The 17,268-nt window shown below is 36.3% G+C and overlaps 4 protein-coding genes across 6 annotated transcripts in view; 1 reads left to right on the top strand and 3 right to left on the bottom strand.

Annotated features, from left to right (window-relative positions):
• Nucleotides 1-17,268, top strand: part of cadm2a (cell adhesion molecule 2a) — a 508,011-nt gene that overhangs the window by 238,393 nt on the left and 252,350 nt on the right. The window lies entirely within an intron of this gene.
• On the bottom strand, nucleotides 289-7,096 carry LOC141299782 (C-type mannose receptor 2-like). The gene is made up of 10 exons (XM_073830158.1): nucleotides 7,006-7,096; nucleotides 6,690-6,928; nucleotides 6,332-6,344; nucleotides 5,154-5,281; nucleotides 4,952-5,058; nucleotides 4,733-4,866; nucleotides 2,268-2,543; nucleotides 711-835; nucleotides 525-631; nucleotides 289-421 (listed from the first exon to the last, which is right to left on the bottom strand). Exons 1-10 carry the CDS (start codon nucleotides 7,094-7,096, stop codon nucleotides 289-291), a joined length of 1,353 nt encoding a protein of 450 aa, XP_073686259.1.
• Nucleotides 9,987-12,872, bottom strand: LOC141299174 (CD209 antigen-like protein C). Its single transcript, XM_073829469.1, has 5 exons — nucleotides 12,713-12,872; nucleotides 11,110-11,358; nucleotides 10,669-10,796; nucleotides 10,447-10,553; nucleotides 9,987-10,336 (listed from the first exon to the last, which is right to left on the bottom strand). The coding sequence occupies exons 1-5, from the start codon at nucleotides 12,870-12,872 to the stop codon at nucleotides 10,189-10,191; spliced, it is 792 nt and encodes a 263-aa protein (XP_073685570.1). The 3' UTR covers nucleotides 9,987-10,188.
• Nucleotides 15,230-16,766, bottom strand: LOC141299175 (CD209 antigen-like protein D). 2 transcript variants are annotated; one of them, XM_073829470.1, is made up of 5 exons: nucleotides 16,575-16,766; nucleotides 16,188-16,379; nucleotides 15,862-16,007; nucleotides 15,682-15,788; nucleotides 15,230-15,506 (listed from the first exon to the last, which is right to left on the bottom strand). In XM_073829470.1, the coding sequence occupies exons 1-5, from the start codon at nucleotides 16,714-16,716 to the stop codon at nucleotides 15,377-15,379; spliced, it is 717 nt and encodes a 238-aa protein (XP_073685571.1). In that variant the 5' UTR covers nucleotides 16,717-16,766; the 3' UTR covers nucleotides 15,230-15,376. The 2 variants fall into 2 exon arrangements, with proteins under 2 accessions (XP_073685571.1, XP_073685572.1); XM_073829471.1 differs by lacking the exon at nucleotides 16,188-16,379.

Raw genomic sequence — 17,268 nt, forward strand, 5'->3', positions numbered from 1 at the left:
TTTTGTACATTTATTATAAGGATGCATTTTAATAAATAAATGTTACATATTAGTGGCTTTTTTTGTACTTTTTGTTGTGAGAGTGAAGGACAGATGTAACAGAAGAGATGTTATTGCGGTCTGAGTTGAAGCTGCTGTTGGTGACAGCAAGAATTCCTCTTTTGGACTAATTTATTAAATCATGCTTTATTAATTGTCATAAGACATTATTGTTTACTAACAGTATTTACAACTATGTTGAGGATAAGCAGGAGCTTGAATCAGTTACAACTTATTTCAATTACGCATTTAAAGAAAATGGTTCTCACAGATCCCATTAAAATCACTGCTACATGAATAATCATACCATCCTGATGGATAAGACACAACACAATTCTCTCCTCTTTGTCCATTGGGCTCTCCAATCCCCCAGAAGCTGAAACTACAGATCAGCATTAGATGTTCAGTGCTGCTTTCTGTGTGATATGATACTGACTGTGAGAATCATTTATTACAATAATCAGTTTGATTCAGTGATTTCTCACCCAGAGGTTAGTGTGTTGCCATCACCCCATGTCCATCTGCCCTCCACATCAATGTCAGTCAGACCAATCCAGACTCCAGCACCACCAGAATTCTTTTTAATGAATTCCTAGTTGAATGAAAGAGACAAGTAGACATATGTAAAGGTTCAACACAAACTTGTGTGCTCCACTCTATTATTCACTCACTTGTTCCTCTCTGTTATTTATGATGATCAAATCTGCTCCTCTCTCCAAACAATATCTTCTGCTCTCAGTCCAGTTCTTCTTTTCCAAAGAAACAAAGTAAAAACTTGACTGATAAATCCATCCATCTGTAAACACAACCAGATCAGCTACTAGAACTTGTTTCCACCTGTACTAATTTGTGAAACACATTAGAGTACCAAATCACGTTTCCTAAGGTCCTTACAGCCTGCAACAGCAAATAAAAATAGGTAAGCAAATAAAAATAGAAAGCATGCCCTTTCTCCCTCTTTCTCTCATCTAAGTGCACACACAGAAACTTGTTATTAGCAATGCCCTGCTGCTTTATCAATTGACCCGTTGGTAAGCCCTGTCCCCTTTGTTACTGCTTCTCACTCAGACAAACAAACAGAGTTGCTAACTGTTGTACAATGACAGTGTGAAAACCTTGTCCCAAGATGTTTTTGATACATTTTGGACACAGGACCAGCTCTTGTCGAAGAGCATCCAAGTGGGACTTTAATATGTGAAGGAGGGATATATAAAATATTTGAAAATAAATATGGTTGGCTACAAGATTAATTTGGAAGGTTTTACAGATTCAACCTGGTGTCATTACGAAAACGTACCTGTGGGAACTCTTTCACGTGATGTGAAATACGTACCAAATAAGTACATATCACTGCAGTTTCCAACAGAAATGAACACTAGAGGGGGTAAAACAGCGAGCACTTGTAATCATTTTGTACACAGTTACAGTATGGTTACAGTGCATCTGCATACCATCTAGCCTTTACAATAAAACGTACCATATGTATGTTCCTCTGTTCCAGGGGAAAAAAACAAGCACTCTTTTAGCACCACTCAGTAAACATTTCTGTTGGAAACTGCAGTTATATGTTCTTATTGGTACGTATTTTGCATCTCACGAAAAAGTTCCCACTGGTACATTATCACCCTGAGACCAGGTTGTACAGATCACAATGCAAGCGGGAGTAGCCTCATGTTGCGGTCGCCACAATCGTAGATGACAACATCCAGGATCAACACTGTTCATGTGCTGCAGTGTAAGGTTAAATTAATTTAACCAGTTTAATATGGAGAGGCACTGAAATGTAGAGTTCCATTGCCTATCCTCTCTGGATACCTAAAATCAGTGTTACAAGTACCCCAGCCACATTGTTTTACCATTTTTGTAGCATAAACACCATCAAACCGAGAGCTTCGGATCTTCCGATGTTTCTCTATGCCGCTAAAACCTAAAGATGTCCAAGTTCCAGTCCCCATGCAACTGATACTCAGCTGCCATTGGATCATCTGCATTTGAGGGGAGGGGCTTACCAATAGGTCAATTAAATAGTTTCATAACTTAAAAGCTACCTATAATATCTCAGTATGAAGGTGGTAACATCGTTGTTGAAGCAGTTAAATTACAGTTTCGCTTTTGTAGAGACACTGCTGCCGATCACTTTTTTTCCCCCTTCTTCGTTAAAAAAAAATCTCTAGTCTAGTTAGTGTGTTTATGTGTGTGTGTATATTTGTAGGAAAGTTTAATATTACCCATTTCACGAAGACTTTTAAACATTACACATTTCTCCTGATTGCACTGGTCTCTTTGTTTAGCTAGGTTGTTGTTCTTGGTTAATAATCCATCCCTTACATTTGTCAAGTTTATGTTCTTGTTTAGTAGCTGCTCTCTCTCTTCTGCCAGATTAGAAATCATGGTTAGTAGCTCATCTCTCTCTTCTGTGAGGTTGGTGATCCTGGTTTGTAGCTGGCGTGTCTCTTTTCTCTCGTCTGTGTAGTTTGTGTGAATGTGGACACACAGCACTATAACTGCAGTCAGCAGAAGAACACACAGCAGCACCAAACACACTGCAACTGCTCTGGAGCGTCTGATCGCCACTGAATCACTTCCTTAAGATCGCAGATATAAAGAGAAATGTTTTCTTGATAAATAACTATTAAGTATGACTTCTGCCTCCATAAACTCCTAATTTTCTCCTTATTAGTAATTAGTAGTGTGTCAGTAATAGCAAGGTAACAGCCAACATACTGTACTAGTAATATGCATGCTAATAAGAACATAGTTAATATTGAGAATTGATCCCTAAACTAAAATTTGACTTTTTTTCAATGTCCTAATTTTGTGTTGATTGTGTTTGTACCTGTTTGTTGAGATGCTAGGTGTCTCTTGTTGCGTCTGTCCATATTCCGTGTTCCATCAGTATTTATATTACCATAAACAGGCTTAGACATTTTTGTTCCCTCGATCTCTGTCATGTAAATGGTTGATGCTCTCTGTGTGTTTTTGTAGTCCTCTGCCTTTTGATACTCTACTTTTAGTAGGTGAGGCCAGTGGTTGTAAAAAGTATGTCATGGCACAAGAGCATGTGATATCCTTTCAATAAAAAAGGGCATTGTTGTGGTTTTGTGGTTGTGGATGTAGCTGCCAAGTTCAACTCTCAAAGAGGCTAATAGAAAAATTTAAAAATGTATTAACATAACTCAGCTAAGTGAGTTCTTTCTGTGTGACTTTTAATGGAAGTCTCTACTTACCATGTTTTGAAATAAGAGCATCGTCTTCTGCATATCGCAGAAGCTAGTGATTGTAACTAACAGCACTATGCTGGTAAAGTCAGTGTTGAAAATAAAGTTTATGGTCTGTGGTTTCTTTCTGATTAGAACAATTCCTTTTAGCCAAAGAAACACAATACATGTACTACAACAACAGAGCAACTAATGGCAGGTTTTAGAACTTGTGTCCAGGACAGATGTGATAGAAGAGACACTATTGAAGCATCTCATCACTGCTGAAACTGTGGCATTAGTTCATGACCAACTTCCTGATTATGACAGACACGGTAGTAAATGAGTTTTCAGTGCTGTTCTTCCTCATGCTAGATCAGCATTGAGAGCTGGATTCTCCAGAAAACACATGTTTGGTTAGTTATTGTCTTTACCTTAAAGTCCTATAATAGCATGACAGGAACACAACAAACTTACTGTAGCTGCTCTGGAGCTTCACCTCCTCTTTTAATCTAAATATTTAATGATGTCAAAGCTCTGTAAGCAGGTCACAGTGTGTTTTACTCTTGGATGCAACTCAGATGTTCAAGAGATTAAAACCTCTAGAGGTGTGTTTTTGACTCTTAAGAAACACTTAAAACACTTCTTTTTGTAGATTTTATGGCATTTGATTTTAATGGATTAGTAAGTTACTTACTTTGAAGGGACAAGTGGAATACTGTATATCTTTGAAGACCCTTCATTCAGGACCACCTTAAAATGAACCGGTCCATCAGCCATTTTTTTTTCTGGGTCACTTTTAATAGTGCCACAAGGTACCCAGAAAAGTTATGTTTTTTTGTTGTTTTTCACCCGATTCTCCTACTTAATGATTATTGGTCAATAATATGTATTATTTATGATAAAGCACATCTATGACAGCTTTACTAAAAAAAACATTGATCAAAGTGTTAATGCAGAGAAGTGATTTATTCCACACAAACTATTGATTTATGTTGAAATATTTTATTAGCGTATAACCCAAAGCTGCTTCTGTGCCCTTTAAACTTTAAAAATTCTCTATTTGGGTTTTACTGCAGCAAAGAAGACAATACTTGAACTTTAGTGAGGCACTAATGCAGATCCATCAAGACTGTGGATATTGAATATGCAACACATTGTCAATATATATAACTATTCAATTACCATTTGTCGTTCTGAGGCGCGGAAAACACTGGATCAGCTTTGAAACGTGCAGCGAAAACAGACTTGATAAAAGGATTAAGCTATATTGTGCTTTGTGCCAAAGCATAATGGCCCAATACACCTAAAATACCTTTTATGTTAGAATAAAAAGTTCAAATATATTTTAAAAAATTACACTTTTTGCCCGGAAGACCTAATGTTTCATATCGTCATGTGACCACGATAATATCAACAGAGTTTTGCTATCGCGATACCATGATATTGGTAATAGCGTTACATCCCTAGTATATGGTGTTCCTAGGGCTGTATACTCTTCTCACAGATCCACTGATGAGCATCATCACATTTAACATCAATCCACCCTGTTAATTCTGGGTGTTTTGTTAAACAAGTCACAGCACAGTTCTCTACTCCTTTTCCATTTGGCTCTTTAGATGCCCAGAACCTGCAACAACAAATCAGCATTAGATTGCTGCTTTCTGTGTGATCATTTATTACATAATAGTGAGTTCAATTCAGTGATTTCTCACCCAGTGGTCAGTGTGCTGCCATCAACCCATTTCCATGTTCCCTTCTTATCAGCATCATTCACACCAATCCAGAATTCTTTTCTAACAGTAATTTTCTTAACAAAATCCTGATGAAAAAATTACACATTTATGCCATAAACTGACAATATACACATTTCATCTCTCACTTAACAGCTAAACACCACAAACATCTTTCACTCACTTGTTCCTCTCTGTCGTTTATGATGATCAGATTTGCTCCTCTCTCCTGACAGTCTTCTCTGCTCCCAGTCCAGTTCTTTTTCACAGTGGACATGTAGTACAAACTGTATTGATAGTAAATCCATTCATCTGTAACCAACAAGGTCAAGTATTAGCACATTATTTCCATTTACTCCCACCTGCCTGTAACTTCTAGCAGATAATTTACTCAAAGAATATAGAATATATAGATAGATACATTGCTGCAGAAGTACCCAGTGTTGACAAAGCGAACCTGGAAAAAAAAAACAAATGCCCTTTACAAAAAAAAAAAAAAAAAAAAAAGGTAAAACAGCAATGTAGGACGTTTTCGAAGTTGGAGAAGAAAATGAGATGGGAGTTTTTCGACATACCCTAACTGTCGTGAACCGGAATACACAGAGTTGACGCAGAGCTAGACAAGATGAGCATTTGAGGTTAAAAAGTATATAAATTGTAATTATTTTTAGAAAATAACTGATTGTTTTGCTGGATAAGACCCTTCTTCTTTGGCTGGGATTGTTTAGAGCCCCTTGCTGCATTTAAACTGCACTTTGGAAGTCTACTATATGGAGAAAAATCCTAAAATGCTTTCCTTAAAAAAAAAATCTTTATCAAGGTCAAGGTCAAGGTCAAGGTAGCATTCATTGTCTCCCTTAGGAGAAATTTGTTTTAAATTAAGGAAACTGCTGCCACATCAAGACATAACACACAACATATAAAAAATAAATAAATAAATAAAACACATTCCAATCCCAAAATCCTACATCATAAAAACAATACATATATCATATATCATAACACAACACTGCCCTCTGCTCCTGCCTCTTGTACCCTCTATTACCATTATTTATCTTCCTGCAGTTGCTCATTAATTAATTTAATGGACAACGGTAAAAATGAATATTTATATCGGTTATACTTGCATAATGTAACCCTGTATCTCGCCCAGAGGTCATCAGCGTATACTCAGGATACAAAACATGCGAAGGGTCTAATAAAATGACTCAAGAAAGAAATACATCTTGGATGACAAGGGGGTGAGTAAATTATCTGTATGTTTTTGTTCTGGAAGTGAACTTCTCATTTAAACATGAATACAATATGTATAACTCGCTAGTTTAATGAATTGCAAAAGCTTAATAATAGATCTAAGCCTACTGATTATTTGGTGAAATAATCAACTATTAGTTGATTAATCGTTCTAATACTCGTTAGACTATTAATCGTTAATAGTTTGTCACTGCACTAGTTTACTCGAACAATATATAGCATTAACTTGCATGTTACTGAGACCACAACCCAACTACACAGAATGAAGAAACTTACTGTTTTTACAAAGAACTGAACGTTGATTTATTAGCAGGTTTCTCTCGTCCAACAGATTTCCGTTCTTTGTTGTTAGCATATGTTTTTCTTCTGTGAGTTTGTTACTCTTGGTTAATAACTCATCTTTTTCTTCTGTGAGTTTGTTGTTCTTGGTTTGTAGCTCATCTCTGTCTTCTGTGAGGTTGGTGATCTTGGTTAGTAGCTCACCTCTGTCTTCTGAGAGTTTGTTATTCTTGGTCAGTAGCTCATCTCTGTCTTCTGTGAGGTTGGTGATCTTGGTTAGTAGCTCATTCCTTTCTTCTGTGTAGTTTGTGTTGTTTGTATGGATGTGGACACATAGCACTAAGATTGCAGTCAGCAGAAGAACACACAGCAGCACCAAACACACTACAGCTGCTCTGGAGCCTCTGCTCTTCACTGAATCACTTCCTGAAGATGACAAATACGAAGATTAATGTTTCCCAATTTCTACAGACAATACTGAATGTTTGTATTTGTACCTGTACCTGTGTGTTGAGGTGTTTGTTGTCTCTTGTTGCGTCTGTCCTTATCCCGTGTTTCTTTACGGATTATATTGCCATAAACAGGCTCAGACATTTTAATAGACTTGACCCAAGATAATATAGGTTGTAGAAGCTGTCTGTGTGTGTTTCCACTCTGTGGTTGTCTGCTTTTAAGGCTTGAATATTAGTTGATGAGACCAATGTAGGGCAAGGTATGTCAAAGTACAAGATCATGTGACATCCTGTTGGTTCGTACCAACTAATAAGCATTATCACATGAGAAAAATCTTAAAATCAAAATGAATCTTTCTGAATTCCTCAATGAAGGAATGATCAAAAATTCCTATTTAATAGTGCTCAACATCTCTGTTCTTTCATTGGCTGTTTGTTTATACTGGCCTCTATGCTTCTTTTAGATGCAGGTTTTGGAGTCGTTGAGAACAGCAGAACGGAAATGTTCTGAGGTCAATGTGTGAAGTCCCAAATCACATGAGGTGCAATGATCACAAAGGCTTCGTGAACTTTATGAACATAATAAGGCTGTTGGTTTTAGTAAATATGTACAATTAGACCTTTCAGTGCAAATTTAATGCACCTCAAGTTTGGTAGATAGAACAAATGTATTTTTCAGTGAATCAGTTGATTCAGTTCATGAAACTGATCTAAAAGATTCATTCACGAATCGGTTCTTGAGTTCAACTCAGTGACTCTCTATTTTTTTTTTTCTATTTCTCATGTTTTGAAATCTTCAACATTTTTAATTTATCTACAGGAGTCTATTCTGCCTCTGTGGCTCAGTTCATTGATAAAAGAGCAAACAATGGATATATTTTCAGGACGAATGAGACACTGTTGATCATTCTTACCAAACTCTATGAGCTTTCAGAAGCCACAGCAGTGCAACGTCTCACACATCTCTGCGGCATTCATTCGTGACCAACATCCTGATTATGACAGACAGGGTGCTAAATGAGCTTTCGTTCTGGTGTTCTTTCTCATACATTTCTCACACAGTAATGAGTAAAATATATAGTGTGATATGTATATGTTTATAGCACTCAATGCATTAAGTTCCCTTGATTTTAACCAGATATCTCCAAAAATTCTAAAATTGTTTTCAGTAAACATTTAAAACGGTATGCTTTCATATACACAATTACAATCACTTAACACAATCACTTCCTATTTTATAAATTATAGTTTAGATATGATGTTCAGCATGTCTCACAGACAATGTGACGGATGCACTATGATCTAAAGATACTTTCAAAGATGTTTAAACAGTTAAATAAACAAGAAGTTAATATTGAGGAACTTAGAATTTAGACATAAGATTGCCAGTTACTTCATCTATTTTTGCTCTGCCAATGAAAAAAGTTCAAGATAATAAAGAGTTCTGCTTTACAGAGCAACACACAGCAGCTGTGTTTTCCTGATTGGTTACAGTAATTTTTTGAACAAACCAATTGTCTAAATTATTTAGTAAATGTGGTTCCCCCTATAGTGCACTATTTAGGGCAAGAGCCATTTGTAGTAGTGTCCGAAACTATAGTGGACATTATCGAGTGCACTCATTCAATCCTATAATGCACTGCAATAACTAGTGCACAGCCGATGTACACTCAGTGGCTAGCTGCTAGAGAAACCAATGAGAGTCAGGCAAGAAAAAGACTGAATGAATCAGCGTTATTGAAAGAATCATTTAAGTGAATATTTTGATGATTCACTCTTAAAGACAGTATTCAATATATTGACTCATTTTAAAATGGCCTTCTCCCAGATCCAATACAAAAGTATCAGCTCACCTCGATGACATAACACAACTTTCTGCAGTACTTTAGAATTTGAAACTTTTTGTGTCTTCATGTGACAGAAGAGACACTCTTGAAGCATCTGACTGAACTCTGAGTTTACAGTGTCTCATCACACACTTCGTCACCTTGGAATTGTAAGGTTCTATCTGACATTTTTGTCAAAATTGAGTTATTCACATATTCTTATTCTGTGACAACTTATTTACATTATGTAATTTATGTTTTAAAACAAATTATAAGTAAACTAAAAATAAAAATTAAAAGTATGTATTCTTGAAAACAGTTGCTTTAATTAATGTTTTGCGAGATAGAAACTTATAATTCCAAGCGGAAAATTACTTTTTAGAATTAGAAGGTTCTATCTGCATTTGACCTGTTCCTAAAATCCCCATTTTAAAATTTAAGAGGATTTTGATATTGTACATTTAGAATACATTTAAGGTCCCTGTCATTTTCATGTAGGAAAGAAACTTGTTCCCCATATCGTTTGTGCTATATGAAATGCAAAATCTTTAAAGCTCAATATCTCAAAACCACTTAGAACACAGATAGAACCTTATAATTCTAAGGCGACGACTTGCCATTAGTTCACAACCAACTTCCTGATTATGACAAACGTTGTGGTAAATAAGCATTCGTGCTGTTGTTCTTCCTCATATTAGATTGACAGAGCAAATGTAAGAGGTGAAATCAGGTTAGAGATTCTCCAGAAAACAAACATTTGATTGTCTTAAAAGTCCTATACACTCGCAAAAATAAAGGTTCCAAAAGGGTGTTTTTGCAGTGATGCCATAGAAGAACCATTTTGGGTTCCCCAAAGAACCTCTCAATGAACAGTTCCTAAAATAACCATTTTTAAGAACATTTAAAAATCTAAAGCACATTTTTCAACTACAAAGAACCTTTTCTGCATTTGAAAGTTTCCACTGATGTTCAAGGTTCTTCATAAACCCATTGATGCCAATAAATAATCTTTATTTTTAAGAATGTAGTAGCATTAGAGGAACACAGCAAACTCACTGTGGTTGCTTTGAAGTTTGTATATTTATTTGTATATTTAAGTTTTTCAGCATTTCTGAAATTGCCCAATTTGCCTCACTGTTTTTTTTTTTGTTTTTTGTTTTTTTCATTTATATGAAATAAGTGGATAAGTGGAAATTACAATGTTATGCTACTAAACCCAGAATACTCCTTAAACTTTAAAGACCCTTTGTTCAGACCACCCTTAAATGATCCAGTCCAATTCTGTCTTAGTGATGAGGGGTTAGAAATTGTGTTTGGACCCCCTCTCCCTCGTCGGGTCATTATTGTGTCATTAATGATCCTTGTTTGCTTGTGTATTTAAGTTGCTCTGTTTCTGGGGGTGATGTTCCTAGGGCCATATATTCTTCTCACAGATCCATTGATGAGCACCATCACATTTAATATCAAACCACCCTATTAATTCAGGATGTCTTTCTAAAGAAGTCACAGCACAATTCTCTTCTGTTTTTCCATTTGGCTCTCCAGGTGCCCAGATCCTGCAACAACAGATCAGCTTTAGATGTTTAGTGTTGCTTTCTATGTATATGACCCTGACTGTGAGAATCATTTATTATATAATAATCAGTTAAATTTAGTGATTTCTCACCCAGAGGTCAGTGTGCTGCCATTAACCCATTTCCATGTGCCCTCTTCAGCAGTGTCAGTCAAACCAATCCAGAATTCTCTTTTCTCAGTAATTTTCTTAACAAATTCCTAAGCAGGTGAAGCAATTGAACATGTATATCATAGACTAACAATATACACATTTCCTCTAGCCATCTTTCACTTAGCAGCTAAACACCACAAAGACACAGTATCTTTGACTCACTTGTTCTTCGCTGTTGTTTATGATGATCAGATCTGCTCTTCTCTTCAGACAGTCTTGTCTACTCTCAGTCCAGTTCTTCTTCTCAGTGGACATGTAGTAAAAACTGGATTGATAGTAAATCCATTTATCTGTAAACAACAAATTTGACTATTAGCACTTTTTTAACTCAACCAGAGGTCTTCACCGGGTCTAAATATCTGTAACTGGAGTAACTCCTTAGCCCAACCTGACATGCATATGTTCAAGCTGTGTACAAGGCACTGGTCAAAGTTTTGAACCCAAACCTACTAAAGACCTTTGGCTTTTAGATCCATGAAAACCTCTATACTCATCCACTTCTACCTTTCAGCAGATAGTTTAGTCAAATAATATATAATGTACACTACAAGTTACTAAGACCACAACCAAACTACATAGAATGAAGAAACTTACCCTCTTTACAAAGAAGTTCAAGTTGATTTAATAGCTGGGTTTTATTTGATATATTTTTGTTCTTTATTATTAGCTCATTTCTTTCTTCTCTGAGGTTGGTGATGTTGGTTAGGAGTCCATCTCTCTCTTTTGTGTAGTTTGTGTTGTTTGTATGGATGTGGACACACAGCACTATGACTGTAGCCAGCAGAAGAGCACATAGCAGCACCAAACAAACTACAGCTGCTCTGGAACATCTGCTTTTCACTGAATCACTTCCTGAAAATGACAAACATTAAGATAAATGTTTCTTATCCCCAATACAATAAAAGTGTGTTTGTACCTGTGAGTTGAAGTGTTTGGTTTATCTTCGTGTATCTGTCTATGGAACATTTCAGATGTTCCATAAGTATTTAAATTTTTTGCTTGTACAACCTCAGTCATGTGAAGTAAATAGCGAAAGCTGTCTTTTTGTGTTTCTACTTTGTACTCCTCTGCTTTTGAGACTCTAATTTTAGTTAGTAAAACCAGTGGGTGGGAAAGTATGTCAAAATACTTACTTATGTCAAAATATATAATAAGAGCATGTGTTATCTTCTCTTATAATACCAATTAATTTGCCTAATAAAAAGGACACTATTGTGGTAGTGTGGATAGATGTAGCAGCCATCTTCAAATTAGCACAAGAGAGAAAAGTCACTTTTCTTAGGATATGTTTGCATAATATCTGTGTACAAAAATGGAAAAGTTTCACTTACAGATGACAACGTTCTCACATGAATAACTCTGTATTATGTCTGCCTGGCCAGTTGCTGGCAATGCAACTTTGTGGTCGTATAATGACTATGTACAATTAGACAATTAATGCACCTCAAATTTAGTAAAAAATTAAACATTTAAATGAAATGAAAACCATTTAAAAATAACTGGCCATAAAGTCTTAAGTCATGTGTGAGGAGCAGATGTATTTTCAGTGAATCAGTTGATGAATCTGATTCTGATTTGTTCACAAACTGTACTGATCTGTACTGAGTTGAACTCGTGATTCAGTTGCAGCGGGTTAACCGCTCACTATGATTATCAATGAATAACATCTTAAATTTGGGTTTGTTCTTCTCACAAAGTTATTGTATCACTACGGAAGACTTGGAATAAAAACCTATGTCAGGTGGTCATACTTTATGATACTTTTAATGGTGCTTTTGTGTCATTTCTCTAACTTGAAATCTCATTTCCCATGTTTTCAAATCTTCAAAACATTGTAACCTATGTGCCACAGATGCTGCTGATTGTAACAGCATTGTGCTGGTAAAGTTGAGGCTGAAAACACTGATTCTGGCCTATTTTTTCTGTTTCTCAACCAACACATACTCAACCAAGATACAGCTGCATTCTCAAGTACATTTCTGTGAAGGCCTCAGGTCCTCCATAAGACAGCCATGATAACACCACACTAACACTGTTTCTGTGTAGGTTTTAAAATCCTATAATAGCATCAGAAGAACACATAGCAGCACCAAACACAATGGAGCTTTTGGTCTTTGCACAATCACTTACTAAACCACCGAATTGATGTTAGATGACTGAATATGTGCAAACTCTGACATTAACTCAAAGAACTGAATGTGTTTACCTGTGGGCTGATGTGGTTGGTGTGTGTTTGTCTCTGTCCTGAAATCAAGATCTCTCACATAATCTGCACTCTCATATATATCCACCGTCATCTCCACTCTGTCCTTGCTCATTTCCTCAGACACTGTCCTGATCACATTGTTATAAATATCATCAGACATCTCTGCTCTTTAATCATCAAATGTTACAGTAAATGATTAGTTCCTTGTTTCTATGTACGCTAGATGTGTACAAGCAGTCAACACACGTCTTCTTTTTAAAGCTAGTGCAAAACAAACTTGTGGTCAATGTGTGAAATCATGTGACATCAGATCCTTAAAGTAGCAATAGTCTTTCCTTCTCTATTGTGACGTATGCCCAAATGAAACAGCTTCTCAAACAAGAAAAAAATCTATGACAGAACTTTATTTTGTTCATTGGGAATTGATTGGATGTTTGGTACATGGTTGCTATTGCTTTTATCTCATGGGATTGACAGGTTGTCCCGCCCTCACGCCAGTAAACTATGCATCCAACAGCTGCAAACACATTGTAGCTGCTCTGCAGCTTCCTGAAATCACTTCCTGAACATCCCAGCTGGCATTCGACCGACCTTAAACGTTTAAATGTGGTTGAAATAATGTCAGTTTATGAAAAAACATTCATTCAACGTCAAAACAATGTTGAATACCAAATGGCTGAAATGGTGTTGTTAACTAACTATGGATTCAACAAAGAAATATAAATAAAATTTGAGTTGTACGTCAAATCAACATTATTTTTACAACCATGACTTTTAAACATTTTGTTGAAATATATCAGTAGAAAAATAACGTTGTTCCAGCATTCAAACAATGCTGATCAATTAACTGTTGTTTAGATTTGCAAAATCTAAACAAAATCCAACGGTTATCCAACACTGACACCTGACGTAGTGACGTTGATTCAACGCTGACTCCACGTTAAAATGCCAGCTGGGATGATGTAAGTGACATGAACTAAAAGATCCTACTTGTGCATGTTGCTGTTTTAAGGACAATATCACATACAGACACAACAGCTCAATAATCAAGTTAATACTGGGGAACTTGTAAAAATAACCAATAAAAATAGTTCCAAACAAAGCCAATGCAGAATAAACAGTTCCGCTTCTCAGAGCAGCACACAACAGTGGTGTTTCGTACTTGAGTGAATGAGCGTTTTTGAATTAATTGATTGACTAAATGATTCAATGACTGCCCCTATAGTTTGAGTGGCCATTTGTAATGTTGTCCAAAATGATAGTGGACTTTTTAAAATGCATAACCTATGAGAGTTGTTTCGATTGAATTCCTGCGTCTTGCCAGAAGATGACATCTGCAGCCCTTCTACCGCACTCAATGTCTGAATTTATTCAATCACTTTCATTCATTATTTCAAGTGGTCTATATTAGTGAAGTAAAGTAGGGAAACAGTGAATGAGGGTATAGAGGTGATTTCAAACAGCCAATGACTCACTCATAAAGAAAGTCCCTTGTTTCATTCCTGAATGAATCAGCATTATTGAAGTAATGTTTATTGGCATTGATGGTTCCTTGAAGATCCTTCCATTGAACCTTTCTTTCCATTACACAAGCCTCTTTATAGTGGAAAAAAAGTTCTGTAGAGAACTAAATAAACTAAAGTTGTTCTTTGTGTGGTTTGAACTTGACCAGATTGTCTTGACAATGTCTGCATGCCTAAAAGCATTGAGTTGCTGCTCAGTCGCAACTCAGCAGTAACTCAGTGCATTTAGGCATGTAGACATTGTCAAGACAATCTGCTGGAATTCAAACAGAGCATCAGAGTGGCGAAGAAAAACGCACAGCACATCGGACCTTGAAGGAGATGGGCTACAGCAGCATATAATCACACTGGGTGCCACTCCTGTGAGCTAAGAACAGAACACTGAGGCTGAAATTCGCATAGACTCATCAAAACTGGACAATCTTAAACTGGTTTCTTGAGCATAACAATATTATAAGCAATAGACACTATACTCAAATAGACTCCACAGTTGCCAAACCTTTAGGATGTGATGGAACAGTTCAGCAAAACAATTCAAATCCACATTAGGAAGTTAAAATAGCAAGGCTGCATCAACAAATGCATTTTTATATTACTTTTGCACTATCGGGTAGGTTTAGAGTTGGGTTTGGTGTAGGGGATATTTCTAACATGATAGATCATTAACCTTTAGCAACACTCCCCAGAGATTTGAATTTTGAATGGCTGCAATACGTACCTCAAGCAGTGCAATAAAAACGCAGGAATACGTATTAAAATGTTCCAACGTAATAAAAATGTGCTACAGTCACATATTGAATGTTTTTTAGTGTTTTCTAGACATTTCACTTTGAAACGGTAGCAAAATGTGCAATATGGTACATAATTACGGTGCTGCAGAAATGTATATAGAAGCATGTATTTTCATGAGCCTGGGTTGCCCTGTTTACTTAATAATGACAATTTGAGAAATAGTACACACAAGAGGCTGCATTGACAAAACGGAGCGTTTAAATTCGTTTAATATTTGCTTTAATATCATCTCATTTTTCTATGAATACTTTTTTCTCTTCTTTTCTCTTACTGTTTTGCACATTACAGCAAATCTATTTGGTTACGGCATTACTTTGAATGAACAGATTTAATGTAACCTTTTGTTTTGTTAAACCTCTAAATCTTTCTCACAAATCCAGACAAAGGTGAAATCACATGGATAATCAGCCCAGTGAAAGTGAGATACAACACAATCCTCATCTCCAACATTGTTATTTGGCTCCCCATGCCTCCAGAACCTACAACAGATCATTACAACAGACAATGTTAGTGTGTTTCAAGTGACTAAATAGGTTTACAGTGAACGTCAATGCATGAAACTCATTTTGTATTGCTTGTGAAGAAGTTATGGTTTAAATTATCTATAGTTTTTGTATACACAGTATGACTAATAATTGAGAACAAGTTGCTCACTCAGTGGTCAGTGTGCTGCCATCAACCCACTTCCAGACCCCCTCTTTATGAAACTCATTCAGACCAATCCACACAATGTTTGCACTAGTAGCCACTGTAATAAAATCCTGGAATGAAATATCATACATTTAGCACCAAAAGCAGTTTTCAGAACTGATTCAAACACAGTCTTTTACTCACTTGTTCCTCTTTGTCGTTTATGATGATCAGATCCGCTCCTCTCTGCAAACAGTCTTCTCTGCTCTCAGTCCAATTCTTCCACTCAGAAGAAATGTAGTAGGAACTGTGCTTGTACGTTATCCATTTAGGATTGTCAGAGCACTGATCTGTTAAAGGATGAAATGAAAATGTACTGAAAAATTTGCTCATCCCTGATGTACAGTAGATGAGCTTGTTTCCTCATTGGAATTAACAGAACAGAATGAACTATTCTAGTTTTTAGATCTAAGTGTACTTGTGAAGACCTCTACACACAACCACCAAACTACTAGAATGAAAAAACCTACATTTGCCAACAGCTGGAAACTGGTCTCTCTCCTTCGGCAGATTTCCTTTTTCTATTATTAGCTCATCTCTCTCTTGTGTGCAGTTTGTACTTATTGTATGGATGTGGACACACAGTGCAATGACTGCAGTCAGCAGAAGAACACACAACAGCACCAAACACACTACAACTGATCTGTAGTTTTTGATCCTAACTGAAATGAAGATGACAGATATGAAGATAAATGTTTTTTAAACTTCCGCACCATTGGTCTCAAACCCCTAAATGATTTATAATACATGACAGGGGTCACATGACAGCTTTCATGTTATCAATTTTGTTTCCTGTGCAAGCCATGATTTCTTTAGACCTAAACTGCTGGTTGTTACAATGAATTGAGTCTCAGTACCTGTGTTTTGAGGTGTTCGGGATCTCTTGGTGTCTGAGTACTCGCTTTCTGTCTGGACGTCACTACTGTTGATAGCCATCTCTTCATATTCTATTCCCATCCCACGTTTCCCAGAAATGTCAATATTACCGTAATAAGACATATTTAGTCTGCTGAAGTTGAGTGTGAGATTTTTGAAACTTGTTGCTTCAAGTGGACTGGACCCAGTCTTAACTTCTGCTTTTTGGCTTTTACTTTTATAAGGCACCACTGTTGTCATGTGATATCTTGTTCAGGCACTGCTTTTTTTTTCAGAATTGTAATTCAGAATTGTCAGCAGAAAGTGTCTAATTCTTTGGCCTCCTTCCTATAGCATTAGACACATTTTACTGCTGCTGTCTTTCCTGTCAAAGTGGTTGTTCTTCAGATTTTAAAGGTTCTTTATGGAACCATTTAGACAAAAAAATATTCTTCTATGGCATCATGAAGCATGAAGCACACTTAGAAAAGTGTTGGTAACCAAGTAGTTGCTTGTAGCCAACAACAGTATTTAAATTTTTGGGTGAACTTTTGGTGATGTTTAAAATTGTCCCGCACATTGTTTTGGGGCACATACAAACAGTATAACAGAATGACAATTTCCTGATAATTTACTCACCCCTATGTCATCCAAGATGTTCATGTCTTTATTTCTTCAGTCAAAAAGAAATACAGA

Source organism: Garra rufa, chromosome 23 (genome assembly GCF_049309525.1).
Source record: "Garra rufa chromosome 23, GarRuf1.0, whole genome shotgun sequence".
In the NCBI taxonomy this organism is placed as follows: domain Eukaryota; kingdom Metazoa; phylum Chordata; class Actinopteri; order Cypriniformes; family Cyprinidae; genus Garra; species Garra rufa.

What these genes read in the sequence shown, in the direction of transcription:
- LOC141299174 (XM_073829469.1), bottom strand. Translation starts at nt 12,872, where the DNA reads ATGTCTGATGATATTTATAACAATGTGATCAGGACAGTGTCTGAGGAA. An exon ending in AAATCAACTTGAACTTCTTT is followed by an intron (nt 10,797 to 11,109) that starts GTAAAGAGGGTA and finishes TGTTGTTTACAG; the next exon opens with ATAAATGGATTTACTATCAA. An exon ending in TAAACAACAGCGAAGAACAA is followed by an intron (nt 10,554 to 10,668) that starts GTGAGTCAAAGA and finishes TCACCTGCTTAG; the next exon opens with GAATTTGTTAAGAAAATTAC.
- LOC141299782 (XM_073830158.1), bottom strand. Translation starts at nt 7,096, where the DNA reads ATGTCTGAGCCTGTTTATGGCAATATAATCCGTAAAGAAACACGGGAT. An exon ending in TAAAAGTCTTCGTGAAATGG is followed by an intron (nt 836 to 2,267) that starts GTAATATTAAAC and finishes TTGTGTTTACAG; the next exon opens with ATGGATGGATTTATCAGTCA. An exon ending in GGCAACACACTAACCTCTGG is followed by an intron (nt 422 to 524) that starts GTGAGAAATCAC and finishes GCTGATCTGTAG; the next exon opens with TTTCAGCTTCTGGGGGATTG.
- LOC141299175 (XM_073829470.1), bottom strand. Translation starts at nt 16,716, where the DNA reads ATGTCTTATTACGGTAATATTGACATTTCTGGGAAACGTGGGATGGGA. An exon ending in CCGAACACCTCAAAACACAG is followed by an intron (nt 16,380 to 16,574) that starts GTACTGAGACTC and finishes TCTTCATTTCAG; the next exon opens with TTAGGATCAAAAACTACAGA. An exon ending in GTTTCCAGCTGTTGGCAAAT is followed by an intron (nt 16,008 to 16,187) that starts GTAGGTTTTTTC and finishes ATCCTTTAACAG; the next exon opens with ATCAGTGCTCTGACAATCCT.